The sequence below is a fragment of the Sprattus sprattus genome (assembly GCF_963457725.1).
Source record: "Sprattus sprattus genome assembly, chromosome: 17".
NCBI classification, from domain to species: Eukaryota; Metazoa; Chordata; class Actinopteri; order Clupeiformes; family Clupeidae; genus Sprattus; species Sprattus sprattus.
Genome location: NC_137915.1, coordinates 19756781 through 19778216, shown reverse-complemented (window position 1 = coordinate 19778216; position 21436 = coordinate 19756781). Strand labels below are relative to the sequence as shown.

General features: G+C 47.6%; 1 protein-coding gene across 1 annotated transcript in view; it reads right to left on the bottom strand.

Annotated features, from left to right (window-relative positions):
- Nucleotides 1-21436, bottom strand: part of hecw1a (HECT, C2 and WW domain containing E3 ubiquitin protein ligase 1a) — a gene marked incomplete at both ends in the record, with an annotated part of 69212 nt that overhangs the window by 11541 nt on the left and 36235 nt on the right. The window contains 11 exons of the mRNA XM_080855688.1: nucleotides 875-958; nucleotides 1753-1849; nucleotides 2509-2617; nucleotides 3351-3485; nucleotides 3755-3940; nucleotides 6340-6461; nucleotides 6860-6969; nucleotides 10261-10411; nucleotides 17327-18967; nucleotides 19312-19412; nucleotides 19880-20022. Coding sequence (XP_080711814.1) covers nucleotides 875-958; nucleotides 1753-1849; nucleotides 2509-2617; nucleotides 3351-3485; nucleotides 3755-3940; nucleotides 6340-6461; nucleotides 6860-6969; nucleotides 10261-10411; nucleotides 17327-18967; nucleotides 19312-19412; nucleotides 19880-20022 — 2879 coding nt within the window. The remainder of the gene's footprint in view (nucleotides 1-874; nucleotides 959-1752; nucleotides 1850-2508; nucleotides 2618-3350; nucleotides 3486-3754; nucleotides 3941-6339; nucleotides 6462-6859; nucleotides 6970-10260; nucleotides 10412-17326; nucleotides 18968-19311; nucleotides 19413-19879; nucleotides 20023-21436) is intronic.

Here is a 21436-nt window from a genome sequence, read left to right as displayed (position 1 = left end):
AACAATCCTAAGTACTCTACCAAAATCACAAAAGATTTCTTAAGAAGAAAAAAGTGAAAGCTATGACCTCGCCAATGTTGACTGGCTTGAATCCAATGGGACACCCTTGGGGTATTTTAAAGAAAAGGTAGAGCAACACAACCCCTCCAGCAAAGAGCAGCTGAAAAAAATCTCTCTGTAGAATGGCAGAAAATCTTTCCAGAAATCTTTGCAACATTGGTTTCCTCCATACCGAGGAGGACTGAGTCTGTCATCAAAAACAATTACTGTAATTTCATTCAATTTTGAATCATTTGGCATTTAAGTGTACTCACTTCTTTGCAACTTTGCAAAAGGCATAGTATTTTTTATACAGCACATGGACATTCAAGATTCAGGATTCAGTGGATAGGACAGAGTCTCTGTTTACTGGTGTTCCAGTGGGATGGGGGTGTGGGTGTCATGTGGGTGTGCCCTGGTCAGAATAACAATCTTCATTTTACAGATACCTCTGAGATTCTAAACACTGTTTACTCTGCATCATGGTCACAAAACTAGTGTCAGCACAATGTCTATTGTCCGGCTCACAGCCGTGCTGTAACCACAAAAAGAAAGCGTAACAAAAACATTAAACACTTTAAACCTAAGATGACATTTGAAACAGGTCGTTTTCTAAACAAAGGGCTATTTTTGTGACCTCTACCGTCGCTGAATGACGTATGCTTCACACCCCTCAGCCCTCGTACACACAGGAGATTACACACCAGGAGGAGTTAAATACTATGGCAATGTCATCACCAGTAAAGGACGGGCGTTTCTTTCATATAGACAACAGACATCATAGAAAGATTCCTGTTTGTGTCCATGCAGTGTGGTCATGTGCTGTATGCTGTACCTCAGAAGAATGACCAGGTCGGCGTCACAGGACAACTTCTCCACTCCTGGGGGGCCCTCCGTCCGAATGTAATGGATCTTCTCCCTGGTGGGGGCCCGCGGTGGAGCAACAACAACAACAACACCAGTCAGCGAGGCCCACTCACGTTCCTGACCTCCTTTACCCATCCATCCCTCTGACCCAAGTGCTGAGATCATCAAGTGCTTTCGGAATGCTAATTGACTTCCAATGTTCCGCCGGCGGAATATGCTCGATTAGCCGGGGACTCTATTTTTTCAGGTTTCTGGGTTCTGGAATGCTTTTAAGATAACAATCAGCCATCTCCACCTCAGAGACTGGGACTGGCCCTAATGTGTACAGTATGGAAGAGTGTGACTGGGGCAAGTGGGTTAGAGGAGGGCGGTTGGGGGGTGGTGGTTGGGGGTCTGAATATCAAAGGTGTTGCGTTAGTGTCAGATGCAGCCCACCAGAAAGTTTTCACAGGGTCCTCTAAGGTTTCAGGGCCAGACAAAAAGATCAAGCTTTTTGATTGAACATGTTGATGGCAACGCTGACGTCTGTCAACACCGTATAAGGTTCCTAATGCACGTGTGGCCATGCTATGCTCTGTGTGTTTTGTCAAAAGCAGAAATGTGTACTTAAGAGGATAAAAGCCAAAACACACAGCTCACAACGTGTCAGAATGCCAGCACAGCCCCCTTGCTTGCTCACGAGAAAGTGTGTAAGGTCAGGTGTAAGGGACATGGAAACAATGAGTGAGATCTGTCAGGGAGTTCCAACATCAGTGAATAGCCTCTGTGATATTCCAAGGAACCTACAATCATATCTAAGTGCAGTTGTTGTCATGGACACAAAATGGCGTGTGTTGATGATGTCACCTGAGAGCGTGGTTTCTGGCCAGGCTTGGCTGCCGCTCCTGAAGCATCTCAAAGACGTTTGGCTGCCGCAGGAAGGCCACAATCTTGTCATTATAGGCTGTAAAGGAAAATAATAGTTCTGAAATCTTATATGACAAAAACTATTTCCAAAGAGAAAACAACCATGAAAGAAATGTAACAATCAACTCTGTTGAATATGCCACTAAGTACAAGTCAGGGTTGGGTAATGAGTATTAGCATGGTTAGAATTAGCCCTGTTATCATTAGCATTGTTGAGACAGCCTGATATTCTTGTTTGGTAAATCCATTTGGTTCACAGACATCTATATGTCATCATGAGAATAAGTAAATGATAGTCCTCTGAAGAACTGTTGTTGTATTCTTTCAATATGAATCTTTAGTCAAGGGTGATTCTGTTCTGAGAATCATACTTCATACTCAGAGGCATGTTGGCTCTACATGGAGTCCTTCCTTGCTAAACTGCATTTTGTTGCCTCAGTACCTGTACTCAGTGCAATGACAATGAAGTTGAATCTAATCTAATCTAAAAAGTGTCTAAGACACGAGAAGAGCTGGGTATGGTTGTTTCCTAAACACATGCAAATGAGCTGGACGGCAGCTTCTCCACCCACTGTGCAAATCGTATAGAGTCTGGCTGGTATCGATACACTGATTCACTGATTCACTATGTACGTCGCTTTGGATAAAAAAGGCGTCTGCTAAATGACTAAATGTAAATGTAACTGATTTGCTCACCAAGAGGCGTCGTGGAGTCGTGCTGGTACTGACTCCTGATGGCTGCTACCAAGCTGTTCCCAGGCCTCACCGCCAGCGAAGCCCCTCTGCTGCGGGACACCTCGGACGCCTGGCAAACACAAGCCCACAGTCACACACAGTTCATGCCTAGAGGCCGCTGTGAAATCGCAGTGACATTGATGGAGAAGACAGATAACAGACCATAACAGAGCTCTCTGTTTGCTTGGCCTGTACCCCACACTGCGCTGTTTGTTTTTCCATCTGCCTGGTTTATATTGAGTTCCTCCATTCACTCGTCTGTTTGTTTAAAATATCCTGCTGTCTGTCTGACTGTCTGTCTCTAATGGGCATGAATGCATTGCATGTCATCATCTCTTGCCGGCGACCCTGTCAGAATACTGCTAGTCTGTCCAACAGCCCACATGCGTGAGTTGCTTGTCGTTGTCTTTGTGTGTCAGTTTGTGTGTGTCTGTGTGTGTGTGTGTGTGTGAATGTTTGCATGATTGCATGTCTTAAGGCTATTTCTGGATTGCTTGTCTGTCTTGTTTACCCATCTTTGTGCAGTCTGTCCATTTGTGTGCCTTCCCTGTGTGTACACATATGTGTGTGTGTGTGTGTGAGTGTGTGTGTGTGTGTGTGTGTGTGTGTGTGAGTGTACGTGTGATGAGGCCTATTTGCTCATCTTTGTGTTGTCTGTCCAATTCAGTGTCTGTGTACACTTGTCCATCTGACTTTATGCCAGCCACAAAACCCTGCCTCTATGTACGCATCTGCGGCCTTGCTGCTTCTCTGTCTGTCTGTCTGTCTGTCTGTCTGTCAGTCTGTCCAGAATATTTGCTGACCTCTCCTGCACTGTAGCTGCGCAGTCTCTGCAGGTGCTGCCGGTGTGTCAGGTGTTTGGGCAGACGGCCGTTCTGTATGGGGATCCGGGGGTCGATGAATGTCGTCGCTCTATTGTTGTGGTCCACAAAAAAGGACTGAAGAAAAAGAAAAACAAAATGAGATTTAATGCCAATGCATGTATGTATGTGTATGTATGTTTGAGATACTGCACGTCTTACAGCATGTTTAAGGTATAAGCTGGTGCAGGAACGTTATAAGCATTTTGATAAATTACCGGGACCCTGATTCCTTCTTTTTGTATTTGCTTTATCCAGTGTGCTCCACTGAATTTGTAGTAGCTGTTTTATCAGTAATGATAATGATAGTATTATTCTCAGTAGCGGTTGAAGTACTAGCGCAGTACCTTGCCCTGAGGGTCCGTCTTGATCTCCCAGCCCCTGGGAAGCTCCAGTTGTGTATCTGTAAACTTATTGAGGAAGTTGACCAGGTCCCTGTTGTGCTGGTACCGCTCAAAGTTACGTGCATCCCGACGGATTTTCAGAATCATGTGCTTCAGACAGGTGCTGTTGGTGAACATCCTGTAGGCCCCCTGGAACATCCCAGTGCATGGTCAATAAGACTTAGCGTAGCATAGTCATACCTCTGAACAATACAGTACATGTGTTACGCAGGGTATCTTGGCTTGGAGAACTGGCTTGTCAAATTATTATGCTGATGGGGGAAAATACAAAAGAATGTTTTGTTTAATCCACAAGTTTTCCAAGTATGAACAGTGTATACATATACATATACAGTATGAGTGTAAGGGTGGGCGTGTGTGTGTTTGTGTGCGTGTGTGCGTATATGCGTGTGTGCGTGTGTGCGTGTGTGCGCGTGTGTGTGTGTGCGTGCAGGAGTGTGTGTGTGTGTGCGTGCAAGCGTGCGCGTGTGTGTGTGTGTGTGCTTGCGTGTGTGTGTGTGCGTGCGTGAGAACGTGTGTGTGTGCGTGCGTGCGTGCGTGCGTGCGTGCGTGCGTGCGTGCGTGCGTGCGTGCGTGCGTGCGTGCGTGCGTGCGTGCGTGCGTTTGTAAGGCACCACATGTTTACCCACTATTTACACAGTGGTGCCAGGGGAGAGTGGATCTGCATTCTAAAGAGATGGCGTATTTGTGTCGGACTGTTGACTATGTCAAGAGAGAGGACTTCTACGGTTTCACCGCTTGTTTTGTTTTAATAAAGCGGCAAGCTAAAATAAGGCATGTGCCAACGGAAACACAGGCATATTGCACTCGTCAGTGAAATCCAAGAGGCTGGTCCTTCAGGCCAAACATGAACCCTTGTTTGAAAGTGCTGGCTTGAAGTAATTAAGCTGTATTTACATACAGTGCACCATGCTATAACCTCTACCATAAACTGATGAGAGAGCAGAAAGTCTTTATGTGAAAAGATTACACATAAGCACCTGACACACCAATGCATATACACACACACATGCCATACACACAACACATTTCACACACACGCACACAGACTCACACACACACACATCCCGACACGCCTCACACACACTTCACACACATACATGCACTCACACTTACACACATACACAAAACAAGCACAAACAACTGTGAAACCCAGACTCTCCACACTCAGTGGAGGGTCAGTCCTTGCTAATCTGTCTTGTTAACTGACAGGCCATGACTCTCCCCAGAGCCCCCCCTGTCACCCTTGCTATTGCAGGAATCTGCCCAGGTCTCGGGGACGGTCGATAGACAGGGGACTCTATTTATAGATCAGGCAGCGAGGCAGGAAACCACTGCTGCACTCAGCAGGCCCAGGTCATGACAGCACAGGCAGGTCAAAGCCAGGTAAAGCCTTCAGTCTCTCTCTTTTTCTCTCGCTCTCTCGCTCTCTCTCTCTCTCTCTCTCTCTTTTTGTCTCTTTTTTTCTCTCCCCCACTCTTATCAGGGTCTCTTTCTTTATGTATTTTCTGTCTTTCTAGTTTCTGTCAGTCTCTCTCTCTCCTCCTCTTTATCTATCAATCTTTCTCCTTCTCTGTCTCTGTCTTTCTCTCTTCCTCTCCTTGCATCTCTTGCCCTCCTCCTCCTCTGTCAATATCTCTCCTTCACTGCCCTTTTTTCACTCTCTCTGTCTCTCGCTCTCTGTCTCTCTCTCTCTCACACTCTTCCTCCCTCTTCCTTTCATCTCTCTGAGGCAGAGACGACTCTCTGAAGCAACAACACCCATCGGTGTCCTGAGAGGAGCTGCTGCTTCTGCTGCTGCTGAGGGGAATATGAGCTGCCTGTCTGTCTGCTGATTCGTCTGAGCTCATCCATCAACAAGGGATGAGATATGACAACGCTTACGAGATGACCGAACAGGGCCCCGGTTGAATTTGGGTTTAAGGGATTTGTGAGGCAGAGGAGATAGAGAGAGAGAGGGGTATTTGGAGAGGAATGGAGAAAGAGGAGGGAGAGAGAGAGAGAGAGAGAGAGAGAGAGAGAAAAAGAAAGAGTGAGAGAGGGGGTGGGGAAGGGAATGTACTGAGATCTACTGTAGGTAATTATTTCTTGAATCCAGGGCAGATTCACACTAGAGGTGTATGCTGTCTGTGTTGCCAGGAGTTAAAGAACATGAAAGTGTGTGCATAATGTGCATACTCCACCCATGTTGGCATCAGGTACAAGGCACAGACACACGTTTACCAATACAAATTAAAATAGATGCCTGTAAAATGCAGTTGATACTTCCAGTATTTAAATATGCAATGTTTCAACCTTTCATGTCTTTGTCAGACACAAGGCTTTTCCAGGAGCAACACAAATAGGATGGTGTTGTCTGTATGGACAGTCTATATCTCTCCCCCTGTCAGGAACACTACCGATAGTTTATTTCTTTCTTTCTTTTTTAAATATTTGAGGCTGTTAGTTAGCTGTTGGGTGTTTCAAGTATTTCCACCCCTGTGCTGTGTTTTGACTATGTTACTTCAGGACCAAAACAAGCTACTTACATAGTTGGCGTGGAGGATGGTGAAGAACTCTGGATGGGTGATGAACTTGACTGCTGGACACTGAAGCAGCATGGTGACCTTCTGGGGGTTCACTGGTGAGGAAGGAGCCTCTCTTCTCAACTCTACACAACAGCAAACCCACACAGTGATTGACATGCAAACAATATATTACCAGATCTCTAGCCTATCTATATATTACACACATAACATATTTGGGTTTATATATAATAGTGGCTTTATGAAATAAAAATACTGCTGGACCTCTGCATATTATCTATATATAAACAACCCATTAGACTTTTATTTTGTTGAAAACATTCAACTGTATTAGTTTTATAGGCAAACAAATACACGCGTCTGTTGTTTCGCCACGAGTTGAATGATTAGATGAATCTGAACTATCAGTACAAATGCAGAGAGGACCCATACCTCCTCTGTGCTGTTAATCCTCTTGAAGAGGATGACTAAGCTAAACATGAGAGATGGATGAAAACCACTGGTGTGGAGCTGCAGTTCCCACCTGTGGCCTGAGGGGGCGCATCTGTCTCTGTGTCTGTGCTACTGTTCCGCTCGGCTCTCCTCTGGCCACACTCATCCTCTGTGGCCATTGTTCTCTGGATGTTCTGGTACCTGGATGAAGACAGGACATGAGGAAGCGTTACTAAAGGGCCGTGTGTGAAATGCAACAGCAGGGAATGTTGTGAATTGTGTCGTACAGTAAGAAAGTATGGATGGATGACAGTTAATTAGGTAGTGCTGTAACAGCTGAGTTTTTAAATGAAGGAACCTAACTCGAGAGTGGAACAACACTAAAAGTGTATGTAATAAAAAGTCTTGGTTTTGATGTGAGTGGCATGAATGAAATCATTAAAGAAAACATAATTTCACACCAATAAAGACAACAAAGGTATTGATTAGGAAACACATTCCATTTATGGGGATGTGACTTGAGAGGCGAGAGCACATCCATCAGCCTCTGGGTTCAGGTTTGGCTATGAGGTCAGTGGGTCAGGAATTATGACCCAGTTAGGTGGGCACTGGGGCACGTGGGATGGGGAGCTGGCGCTGATCCAAACACCCTCTCAATTGGCCCTTGATGAGGAGGGGGACTCGGGAGGGGGACTATGCAGCTACTGGTGCCATGACTTCAGACCCACATTCTTCTCCACACACAAAACCCATGGGCGTCTAATACTGACGGACACATAAATACAGCTGCAGCCCCGATAGCACATCCCATAATGTGAGTAATGATCTATAAATACGACACCATAATTACATGCTACGGAATGCCGCTATATGTACATCTGCGCCCGTTGTCGCTGACACTCGTGCCTTGATATCTTTAACAGCTGCTGCAGGGGTAGCGCAATAACTTCACCAGCGCTGTACAGCCTCAAAATACTGGCAGCCTCTCGTGTAATTATTACATTTCTCTTTGGCACAGGGGGCTTGGCTGCATCTGCAGTGCCTTCAGTAATGGCTCTCATTAACATCTGTGTGATGAGGTGGAGGTGGGGAGTGGAACGGGGAGACGGGAGCGCTGAGGATGCCCCTATCAGCCCCCCTCCTGTGCCAGCGCAGACAAGTACCTGAGCTGCCCTGTCTGGTCTCGTAGACGCGGCTAATAAGTGGGTATCTGCGGGGAAATCGGATTATGGTGAAGCTACGCTTAGCTGCGTTTTCTAATTTCACTTTCATTCGTCTGCCCCGGATCCCTGTGGCGTGCAATTAGGTCATGTCGTCGAATGAGTGGGGTGAGGGGGAGTGTTTGGGGAGGGGGGTATTTGGCAAGACTGGAGAGTCTTGTTAATGGGCTGTCTGATTGGACAGGAGGCTGAGGGCCACTGTAGAGCTCCCCCAGAGTGCCTGTCCGCTGTTGCAGGGAGGAAGGGAGAGACAAATGAAATGTGTTTTCAGGTTAATGTCCTTTCTCTTTGTAAACACAGGACTTCTGTCTCTCTTAGTCTCTCTTCCCTCTCTTGTGTTTATAGAAATAACTGTGTCGTGGCAAAACTGTGTAGAAAAATTCCAGAAGTTCACTTAAGCTGAAAAAGCTGCTGCCTATAAAGACGCTATCGCCTCAGTCCCCCCTTCCCCATTAGAGGAGAGTCAGTGATAGTAAAAACAGCTTCCACTGATCCTCTTTTGGATGTGTTACATAGATCTACACACAGCCTCCCGATCTTGTCTGACAGAACTGATGTGGACCTCATGATAGGCCTAGTGGATAGCTATGTGAGAGTCTGGAATGGACATCAACCTGCTTTAATAACTATCTAAGGAAATGAAAAGCATCCACGCCTCCCTGTTACAGGAGGAACAATAAAAGTCCAATCTATACGATTTACTAGTAGTAGATCACACTCAACAGATTATTACGCCCCAGAATCAATACACAGATTCTACAGGGCCATGGATCGTGAAAATCGATCAAGTCCACGATCAATAAATGGATACTTTTATGCATCAGACTAGATCTTTCCTGTAGTTACATAAATCTTGTGTAATTACATTATCTATTAAGGTCAATTATTAAGACTTCATTCATATATTACAATAGAATTCAAAACAGGGTCTGGGATTTGACAGGGCGATCACTGACTGGAGTCTCCACGGGTATAGACATGTCTGTGCATGTCTGTGCATGTCTGCTTGTCTGAGCATGTTAGCCTGTACAGACATGTCCTAAATTAAAAATGCCACACATGCAAAGCATTACTAATACACAAGCCATGTGCCTCTCAAGCATTTAGGCCTATACATAACTAAATATCCCCATTTAGCTGCCTTCTTGAACAGCACCTCCCCCACATTTGCACCTTTGTTTGCACAGTGCACCTTAGTTGCACTGCTGTCTTATGTCCTCTAGATGGCGACACATCACAACTATTTAAATCATCATAATGTTGAAGGTGGACATCGCTGCTAATCAGAATTCCTCACATTCCATTAGCACCAATCACCCTGTTGACGCAGCTCTTGGCTTTTCACATGCACATATGACGAGACTTTAGCATGCAGGCGACCGACTTCCACAGAATGCAGTAAAGGACAGCAAGGACCGTGATGGTGAGAATTCAAATCCATCTGGGAATGTGATCCACTGAATGCACTGTGATATTTTGAGAAGGTGTTTACATGTGCTTGTGTGTGTGTGTGTGTGTGTGTGTGTGTGTGTGTGTGTGTTTATGTGTGCTTGTGTGTTTGTGTGTGTCTGTGTGTTTTTTGTTTGCTTCTGTGTGAGTGCTTCAGAGATGTTTGCATTGCAGGGGGGCTGAGGTGAACACTCATTCAACTGGAAAATGGATGCTGTCTCTTCCACTCCACTTAAGCCTTTATGGCAAATATCTAAACCACAGTAAACCAAAAATGAATTTGAAAAACCTTGTGAGAGTCTGTCTATCTGTCTGTTTGTGTGTGTGTGTGTGTGTGTGTGTGTGTGTGTGTGCGTGCTTGTGTGTGTGTGTGTGTTTGTATCTATCTGTTTGTGTGTGTGTATGTGTGTGTGTGTTTGCGCGTCTTGATGCACATACACAGGCTGTATGCATGGGTGTAAGTGTGAGTGAGTGATTGAAAGTATGTGTGTGTATGTGTATTTGTGTGTATGTTTGTGTATGCTTGTGTGTTTGTGTGTGTGTGTGTGTGTGTGTGTGTGTGTGTGTGTGTGTGTGTGTGTTTGTGTGTGGGTGTGTGTGTGTGTGTGTGTTTACACACTTTCATCTGTGTCTGCACATACATCTGCATGGGTTTAAGTGTGAGTGAACGATCTAATTTGTGTGTATGTATATCTGTGTGTGTGTGTGTCAGTATGTGCCTGTTCGTGTGCTCTGAATGTGTCTATGTGTGTGTGTGTGTGTGTGTCTGTCTACATGAACGTGAGTGTGAGTGTATGTTTGTATCTAGGCATCCTCTGCCTACCGTCTGTTCATCTGCTCCATCTGCTGGATGGAGTTGGACCTCTGGATGCCGGTGCACTTGGCTGCCTGGGTGGGCCTCTGCCAGGTAGTGGTGCGGTTCACGTGGTCCACATAGAAGACCCGCCCGTGACTGTCTATACGGGCCTCCCAGTCTACAGAGAGGCAAGAGGGTTCATATCATGTTCACAAACATACCCGTGTTCAGACACACACACACACACACACAGACACAGACACACAGACACACAGACACACAGACACACACACTCACACACACAAACACACACACACACACACACAAACACACACACACACACACACACAAGCACACACACACACACACACACACACATACATAGACACACACAGATGCATGGACACACACACACGCATACACGCAAAAAAGAACCAGCTGTGACTGTGGGTACAAGCCTCCCTGTCTCTCGGGCATAGACAGCATGTGAGAGAATTCATTTCACACATGCACACACACACACACACACACACACACACACAGAGAGACACACACGCACACACTCACATACAAATTCAAACAAAGGATCAGCACTCAGCAGCATTTGTCATGTGCCTATGTGACTCTCTGTTGTGTGTGTGTGTGTGTGTGTATGTGTGTCACTCTCTATGGTGTGTGTGGTGTGTGTGTGTGTGTGTTTGTTTACGATGATGTTTTTGCCTCAGTGACTGAGTCAGGCAGACGTCGCCCCTCTCCGCTCCTCCCAGGCTTGGACTGAACACAAGGTTGACTATGGGTGCAGGAAGACTTCATGCTACACGCTAGCCAGTCAGCTGACTATCTCAGCCCTGCTATTGGCCAGGATGTTTAATGAATTGACTCAGCTTAATGTTCCCCGGATGAATTTAAATCAATCTTTTGGGTTAATATGGAATACAAAACCAAGCACAGCTTGACAAGACATCCATAACTAAATTTAGCATTAATGATCCGATTAGACAACAGGTAGAACCATGTTGTTCTGATTAAGGCAGGAGAGAGAGAGATAGAGAGAGAGAGAAAGAGAGAGAGATAGACCCTACTGTCTCACTCCCCATCAGATAGATAGATACAGAGACAGAGACAGAAAGAGAGGGAGAGATAGAGAGAGAGAAAGAGAGAGAGACCCTACTGTCTCACTCCCCATCACCTGCACAAAATATCTCACCTCCTGACTTCTCTCTGGCCTTTCCTCCTCTTTCTCTCTCTCTACCCATACTCTCTCTGTGTCCACGCTCTCTCTGTGTCCACGCTCTCTCTGTGTCCACGCTCTCTCTGTGTCCACGCTCTCTCTGTGTCCACGCTCTCTCTGTGACCATACTCTCTCTGTGTCCACGCTCTCTCTGTGTCCACGATCTCTCTCTGCCCATACTCTCTCTGTGTCCACGCTCTCTCTGTGACCATACTCTCTCTGTGTCCACGCTCTCTCTGTGTCCACGCTCTCTCTGTGACCATACTCTCTCTGTGTCCACGCTCTCTCTGTGTCCACGCTCTCTCTGTGACCATACTCTCTCTGTGTCCACGCTCTCTCTGTGTCCACGCTCTCTCTGTGACCATACTCTATCTGCCCATACTCTCTCTCTGCCCATACTCTCTCTGTTCACACTCTCTCTGATCACTCTCTCTGTGTCCACACTCTCTCTGTGTCCACACTCTCTCTGCCCATACTCTCTCTGTGCCCATACTCTCTCTGTGTCCACGCTCTCTCTGTGACCATACTCTCTCTGCCCATACTCTCTCTCTGCCCATACTCTCTCTGTTCACACTCTCTCTGATCACTCTCTCTGTGTCCACACTCTCTCTGTGTCCACACTCTCTCTGTGACCACACTCTCTCTGCCCATACTCTCTCTCTGCCCATACTCTCTCTGTGTCCATACTCTCTCTGTGTCCACACTCTCTCTGTGTCCACACTCTCTCTGTGACCACACTCTCTCTGCCCATACTCTCTCTCTGCCCATACTCTCTCTGTGTCCATACTCTCTCTGTGTCCACACTCTCTCTGCCCATACTTTCTCTCTGCCCATACTCTCTCTGGGTCCACACTCTCTCTGTGTCCATACTCTCGTATGTGGGTCGTGCAGTACATTGTGCTCAGTTCCTGGACAGCATTGTGTGTCCTGCCCATTCTGGTAACCACAGCACCAGCAAACCTGACTGAACAATTCCTGCCGACCCTCATCAGATACCAGGGCCTTGAGGCAGTGAAAAAGTGCAATGTGAAAATGATTCCAGGAACACCACAGAGACCAAAGGATTAACATTCGAAACGGTAAAAGTCCAAAGTCGATGGAGAGAGAAATCACGCATTAATTCCTAATCTGGAATTCACATTAGAGGATATGCACTTAAACATCCCTCAGGGAAATCACCAAGCTAGTATCCTGATGGGAGATTACATTATCAAAAGCGGCCACATTTGAATAAGTGAAGCAGTTCCACTTTTTGGGGTGTTTTACCGTAACAGTTTCACTGTATGGGGGGGAGAGAGTCTTTATCCTCCCTCTCCCTTTTTATGCAGCATCCGCGGCTGCCGAATCTCTTTGGCTGAAAACTCCCTGCTGAGCAGGGTTTTTTTTGGGGTGGCAGTGGTGGGGGGTGAGGGTGGTTTGTGGCTATTTTTAGCCTGCTTGAATGGGTGCCCATTTCACAGTGAAACCCACAGCTCAGCAGCCCGCTCCCCACACCACCACCGCACCACACCACACCACCACCACTACAACTGCTGTGACATTGCACCAATTTCCCCAGTCGTCAGTACCCAGTAATTTCCTGAACACTGGAGATACTGTACCATATCATAACATGATGAAAACAGGATGGATGGAGCAGAGCGTGAATTAATTCATGTAGCAGACACTTTTATCCAAAGCTAGTTACATTACCGATTTTTCATTGGCATCGCTGTTGCTGGTGTCTTGTCCTAATGGTTGAACGACAGTAGTACATTGATTGAAACGCCTAAAAGTCCATAACAGTAGTATGAAGATCTAGCATGGGTTTGGATATGTGTTAAGTTTTGTGTCAACACTTGGATGGAAACCTTAGACGAGATAAGGACTAATACGTGCATATATTAAAAGACTGTGTGCAACATTACACACAATGCCACTTTCATAGAGGTAGGTTTCAGGTCCTTATACAACACATTGAGATGATTGCCATTCTGCCATTCTGAAGGTGCTCTTTACCCAAGGTCCTTTCATGATTGGCCTCTCAGCTTCACAGGCTCCTGTTTCCAGCAAAGGCTCATTGGAGTTGTAATCCTTCTGCATCCACACGTGCCTCAACATGACAGATATAAATATAGATTCCTGTCCATACTCTGCCCATCAACGGCCCATCACTATGGCAACTGCAATGACGGGGCGGAAGGGGGGGGGGGGGGGGGGGGGGGGGTGGATCTCCCACTGACATTCGAGTGATGGATCCACACTTCCTGCGTGTTTCAGTGAGTGTGGAACTCAATTATGCACAGAGGTGCTCCAAGCGCCTCAAGAGCACTCCATGGGAACACACAAGGAGGAGAAAAAGCCTGTAGGCCTCAACCTAGTCATCTCACGCCTAAATATTTACCACAAAGATTCTCTCTAGCCTAACTGCTGTGAGATGGCTGTTTATTGACGGGTTGGGGTGGAGGATGTTTTCAGGGGGGACTGAGAGGGTGGGAGAGGAGGTGAGGTCATTGAATGACAGCACAAGCAGTGAGGGGATGGTGGACGGCGTGCAGGTTTTGGATGAGGCGCCCACCCTGGAGCGGAGTGGAGTGGAGCAGACACGCATGTGTGCTCACAGCAGAACAGACATGGCCACATGAGGTCCACACTCAATTATGAAGTGAGACATGCACTTACACACACACACACACACACACACACACACACACACACCCACACACACACACACACACACACACACAGACACACACCCACACACAGGCACACACACACACACACACAGACACACACACACACACACAAACAAACACACACACACAGACACACACACACACACACACACACACACATAAACAAACACACACACACAGACACAGACACACACACACACACGCACAAGTAAACACAAAAACACAAACCCACATTATGCCTGCAGTCTTGGCATGCCCAGACTTACACACAAGCACAGAACATGCACACAACCACACACACACACACTTTGCCTACAGACATGACAAACATTCAGCTGACAAAATCACGTATTCAGTACACCAAACACATATACACTAGGCACTATCTATCTCTCTCCTTCATACACACACACACACACACACACACACACACACACACACACACACACACAGGCTGAGGTTGAGTGTGTCAGATGAGGATGGATGTGGCTCTGGAAAAGCTTACTTGGCGGTAACGGTTCATCGATAGTTGGGTAATGGTGGGGATCATTCCACAAAGCAGGCAGCTGTCTGACTGGGTGGTGACTGCATAGTGGTGGCCTATTGCCTACAACAGTGAGAGAAACAAAAAATGCAAGGCTGTGACTTAAAACATGGCTTTCAGAAGATGACTTCACCTCAGAATTTAGCATTGTAGCATTGTAGCATTTATCGTCATTTTACCCACTGCAATATTCACCGCTGTTATAATGAGTGCTGGAAACTGAAACTGAGATGTGATTATTTCATGCAAGGAAACCAAATGGAATTCTGTTGAAGTGGGAATGGGAAGGGTTAATGGAATGATGATCAGCCTGTAGCTCCTCGGAGAAATGGAAAACTAAATCAACTGTGAGGAAAGACGCAATTGCCTTTGCAGAATGCGTGCATGCTGCGCGGGGGGAACTCTAATGCTGTTGTTCTATTTCTGGAGCTCTCCCCATTGACAGCAAGGAAAGTAAACAAGCACTTCTGGCAGAGCTGGGAAACGCTGCATAGTTAGTGCTGCTCTTACCACCGAACTCTTTCCCATGGATGCGCACTCATATTTGGAGATACCTCTTTCTTCATGCAAAAAAAGCCAAGCAAAAAAACACTCCCCAATGTCTCAGAAAAGCAATGACTCCTGTGTCATTTTTGGCATCTATCAGACACATCAGTTGTTGTCTAACACGGTGAGGAACGCTATGTGTGTGTGTGTGTGTGTGTGTGTGTGTGTGTGTGTGTGTGTGTGTGTGTGTGTTTGTGTGTGTGTGTGTGTGTGTGTGTGTCTCTGTGTGTGTGTGTGGAGGGGTTCTGGTTCCTAGTAGCAGTGTCCATCAGTGTTTGCTGAATTCAGTTGTTCTCAGCGCCACTCTACAGACTGAGCTCTGACAGGTTTATCTGTTATCGTGACTCAGAACCTGAGGAGGTGCATCAGCCCCCCGTCTCTCCTCAGCCTTTGGGACATGAGAGATTAGAGAGGAGGCATGCTGAGCTGATACAGCACTCCACCCCACTGCTGCTGGATCTCCTCACATTCAATTCAATTCAATTCAATTCAATTCAATTCAATTCAATTCAATTCAATTCAATTCAATTCAATTCAATTCAATTCAATTCAATTCAATTTAATTCAATTCAATATTTATAAAGCGCCAAAACAATTAAAATTGCACTTGACACAGCCCAGGGCCAGCATCAGTACCTCCCTTCCTTTCCTGTCAGAAAACACCAACCTGTTTTCTGTTGTTAGTGTCTCCAAACAGAAGGCCTGTTCGAGATAATGACACTTAGCAAAGAGTTGGACTGGTGTCATTTGGGGCTCTTTCTGAAGGGGGAATACATTATAAAGGTTCAGTGTATTATTTCACTAATGCCAAACAAGGTACCTGAAATAGGACCTGATAATTGTTGTGTTTTGGTTGAAATCTAAATCAGGCCAAACGATTTTATTTTATTTCTGTTGCTGTGTTTTGTGACCTACATACATCACACTAATGGGAGTAAACAAGCATCATAAGACACAGTTAGAACGGCTGAGATAACACATGATACACAGATGAAAGGAATCGATGCACCCAAGCCCTCAAACCAAACAGCATGAACTAGCCTACTTCACGTCATCATTGTATTAGAAGAAGAATTTTCTTGGATTGCCATGAATAAAATGTACTCTGCTATTTCAAAGTATACCCTGACAACGTCCACAAACTGGGCTCACAGAAGAAGCAAGCCAGGCTTAATTACTTCTCATAACAATCGTGAGCCACAATACTGCCATAAACACACAATGCATGTGATCAGACAGGCAAAAACCAACATGACCTTTAGGGGTCATCACCTATGGCCTTTGGCTGCAAAGGTCAGAAATGGGGGTCAAGACATCACAATGGACCTGCTGTTTGTGAGGACATCTCCTGGTGAGCAGGGGGCTGTTTCCCATCCTTCAGCCCAAGCACCCACAAGGCTCTAAACGACAAACTCAGCATTACTGGCGTGCACTTTATTTGTGTGACAATGTGTGTGTGTGTGTGTGTGTGTGTGTGTGTGTGTGCGTGTGTGCATGTGTGTGTGTGTGTGTGTGACATTGTGTGTGACACTGTGTGTGACACTGTGTGTGTGTAGTAAACGGGGTCAACTGTTTAAGGTAGTAATTAGTCGCTTGCATTGACAACCATCAAGCTGCAGAAATAACAGGCTCCTCCATGCTGGGTGCTAATTGGCTGTCAAAGCCGTCACAGCTGGAACTGTGGCTTCCCAGCCACCGTCCGGGGAGCAGTCTATTATTCATATTCAGACACGGACGCCGGATACTCAGTCACGGATGAGGCGCCGCATCCACAACCGCTATCCCCCTTCGGCCAGAACTGTTAGCTAGAAATCCTGCAGGTTATTTTGTGGGTAAAGGAAGTGCACAGAGGAATGCTAAACAATTTAGATTTTTTTTCATCATAAGTACTATGTGCGGCTGGGATCTGCCGTCTCTAAACTGTATAAGCTGGTATGAGGTTTTGGCCATTCGCTTGACTATCAAGTGCCGACTACTGTGCGAGTGAATGCCATTGCTAGTCCCCTCCTTACCATGTACACTGTCTGAGCTCACTGAGGACCAATCCTCCTTAATGTGTGAAACATACTGTAAGTCAACACAGATGCTGCCTCTCACCTGAGGGTTGGCCGCTGGGCCCCGCGACGGGTGACTCCTCTCGCTCCCTCCTGCACCTGAGCCCCCCCTGCTGCGTCTCCTCCTCCCAATGGTTTGTCTCGTCCGTCTCCCCTCTCTCGCCCCTCTTGCCCCTGTCCCTGCTGTCAGGGCTCTGGACCGAGTCTGGTGCTGACTCAAAGGCGCTATTCTCCTCCTCGTCCTCCTCCTCTTCCTCCTGCGAGGAGAAGACGGTACTCTCGGAGAGTCGGGCGCTGTCCACGGAGGAGAGGCGCGTGTGACTGCAGAAGCGTGGCCGGCCATCGTAGCCCGTGGAGTTGCTGTAACAGGAGGTGCTGTAGCAGGAGGTGCTGTAGCAGGAGGTGCTGTAGCAGGAGTTGTCGCACAGCTCACACTCACTCTCCCTCGGACCTCTGCAACCTCCTCCTCCACCTCCTCCCCTACCTCCTCCTTCCTCGCTGTCCAAACGAGAGGAGGTCAGGGAAGGGCGATCCCCTTCCAGGAGCTGGTTGAGCTCCGACAGGCGCTCGATGGACAGGCTGCGCGGGAGCGTCCTCCTGCAGCACGGCCCCGGGCATGCTGGGACGGTGGAGGGCGACTGTGCTTCGGAGCCCTCCTCCTCCTCATCTTCCTCCTCCCGCCTGCCCACCTCCTCCTCCTCCTCCTCCCCACCTTCCTCCCCTCTTCTCTTGACCTCCGTGGGCTTGAAGGTGGTGGTGTCCGTGGAGGTCTCGGGGTCCAGGCCTTCGTCCTCGTCCTCGTCGTCCAAGCTGCTGTGGAGCTGGTGGGCGGAGGGCAGGCTGTGGAGGAGCTGGTGGATGCGGATGTAGTGTGAGCGCGGCGTCTCAGGCTCTCCGCAGGCCGACGCGATCACTGTCTCCAACTCGGACACGGGCAGCGAGCACGGCCGGTTCTTGCGCTTCAGGACGCCTCGCATGCGCAGGCAGCGGGCCTTGGCCTCATGCTCGGGGTCTCCCTCGCCCTCGGCTGCCCCCTCGGCCTCACCTCGGCTCTCCACCTGCGGACAGGAGCTCTCTGCGCCCTCTTCCTCCCCTCCTGCTGCCTCTGCTTCCTCCACAGTCCCCTGCTGCTCACTGCCATCCCCACCCTCCACTGGAGGGGCACTACAACCCTCCTCCTCAACCTCCTCCATCTGCCCCTCTTCCTCTGCCCCCTCTCCAGACCGTTCTCCCTCCACCACCTCCTCAGCAGCTGGGCCCTGCTCCTCCTCCAGCTGTGGTGTGGAGGTGGCACCCTCCTCTACTTCCCCATTCTCCTCTCCATCACCCACACCCTCCTGGGTCTCCATGCCCACCTCTGGGGCCTCCTCCTCGGGCTCTCCGTCTACAGCAGCTGGGTGGTTAGGCTCTACAGCCGTGGGACTGGAGGCCTGTGGGAGTTCATCCACCTCCTCATCCTCCTCCTCGTCCTCCTCATCCTCCTTCTGGGGCTCCGTTGATCCTTCTTGGGCTCCGTCCTCTGGCAGATCCGGCATGTCAGGCCCCAGGCTCATGGTGTCATCGACAGGCGGGTTATCGTCATCACTGGCGACGGCTGGGTCCTCCTCATGGTTGTCCTCGGCCTGCTGGTTGTCAGGGACGATGGGACATTCCGGCTCTGTGCAGAGCGACGCCTCCTCGTCATCTGTCAGAGCGAAAGGAGCAATCTGTCAGTCACAGTCAGGGCCAAGATGTGCCTCCCAAGAGGCTTCAGTGCATGACAGTTGCCACAAGATAAGATACATGAGGAACTCAGCCTAAAAAATGCAACCTAATCCCTGTGGGAAATCTGAAGTCCTTATTGAGGGCAGTGAAATGCTGTAGTTTGGTAATTAACAAAACTGTGAGAAATGTCCCTTTGTCAGTGGCTGTGTTTTTTTTTAGCTAACATGCTATGTCTGCTCCATGTGAGGAGGCGTAATGGGGACATTGACTCCAGGAAAGACACAGTGATGTTTAAAGAAAACAAACCCTGCTTTGTTTAGATACCTGGGTGGATAGAGGATGTTACTTCAAAGCGGAACTGAAGCTGTCCGCTTACATGGTCCGTTGGCAGCCTGCGACCCAGGGTGTAACTCACCACACGATCTCTGTTGAGAGAGGCATCCCGATGAATCTCATTCAGTTCTTTAAGCTATAACCTGGGGCACCAAATCTCCTCTTTGATACACTACAGATAGCATATAATTATTAAGATCTAAAGGAGAAGATCAATGGCAACATCCAACAGATAACAAATCACTAAATCATGAAAACATAACTCTTTTTATGTTCTATATTACAAAACACCCTAGTAAAATTGAGAGGGCAGAAAAGACTTCGGAGGGAGATGTCCATCTTATTAATAATAATAATATTTATGACAGATACGATTCATAGAAAATGATCAACAATTGTTAGATTATAATGATTTACATCGCTCTTAACATATGTACATGCATCTTCATATACAGGAACAGGTAAAGTTCTGTCTGTACAGAAATAAAAAAATCCCAGCAACTCAATCATCTCAATAATGTCAGGCTGCTGCCCAGGGAAGGTCTCCATGGCGACCTACCCGATGGCGTTCTTCTCCAGAAGCCTCTGTACGGGCACACACAGCTTGCCCAGGAAGCGTTTGATGATGGGCCGGCTCTTGGCAAACTTGTCTTTCACCTCGATCTCCAGCACATCCGTGGGCAATGACAGAAAGTTGAAGCGCTGAGGGGGTAGACAGAGATACAGAGTGACTTCTCTGGATTGTTCGCTTGGCGCTGTAAGCTGAAGTCAGGCAGCTATTCTTAGACACACAACTTCAATATATCACAAATGCATTCTGGGAATGCAATCCCAAACAAAGAGGTGATCAAAACAAGCCTTTCTGTAGGACATTTACTGAAATGACGTATATATGTAAGACATCTCACGTAAAGGTACTTAGATTACATTTAGAAGTTAGTTAATAACAATACTTTTTGCAGATCTTATTTGGAAAGATTCTAAAGCTAAACCATTACAATTAGCACAATTGAAGTATTTTTTTCCTCCTCACAAATTTGTGTTTGTTTTTCTCTAACCAGCCAAAATCCATCGGAGGATTCGAGCAATCTGTCTGCATGGGGAAACAGCATCTTCATTGGTTATCTAGCCAATGCAGGATTTCAACCAGGATCTATGTAGAATATAAACGATGTGAGCTGCATCTGGCATAGTCGACAGACTGCGGATCCACGCCCTGTGTATGTGTGTCTCTCTCTCTCACTCTGCAGCTGTCCATGGTCCTGAAGGTGCTCAGTCTGCCAGGAGAGATACAGCGCTCTCAAAGGTACTTGAAAACACCTCACCCCACGGCAAGGATCAGCGGAGGGTAGATGGCTAAGTTGGATACAAGCCTGGGAAAAAAATATCCACTACTCCACAAATGCAGCTGAGAGGACTCACTTGGGAGCCCAGGTACTGACTGACTCTCCAACAGATCTGACTCTGATCTGGGAACAGCACAGGCCCAGGACACTATTTAGCACCATATGCCAAATTTGGAATCCAGCACAAATTACATTTCTGTTACTCTGGGGGGGGGGGGGGGGGGGGGGGGATGGGGAGCAGTAGGGGGTACAGACAGAGGAGATCTGTGAAGGGGCTCAAAACAAACTGCCACATGAGGCTGAAAAGAGGGTGTGTGTGTGTGTGTGTGTGTGTGAGAGTGTGTGTGTGTGTGTGTGCGCATGTATGTGTGTGTGCGTGTATGTGTGTATGTGTGTGCGCGCGTGTATGTGTGTGCGCGTGTAAGTGTGTGTGTGTGGGTGTGTGTGAGTGTAGCAAGGTGACCCAAAGCACCTTGACAGTAGCACTGCCCCCTGTATCACAGCTTGAGCTCAAGGGCAGCATGAGCTGTGCGCTCGCCTCTGACCTCGCCGGTCATGTTTCAGCTGCATTTAAGCAGAGGGCGTGAGTCACTGCTCCAAACATAGCAGACAGGAAAAGAGCCTAGTTAGAGGTGCCTTCCATGCCCCTCTGAATCCCTCAACCCCTCAGAAACTCCTGACTAAACACCATCTCCCCCCCATCGCCCCTCTGCCGCTCAGCACATCCAATCTACGCAGCTGAAAGCCATTTCCTCCCCACAGTCAGCCCT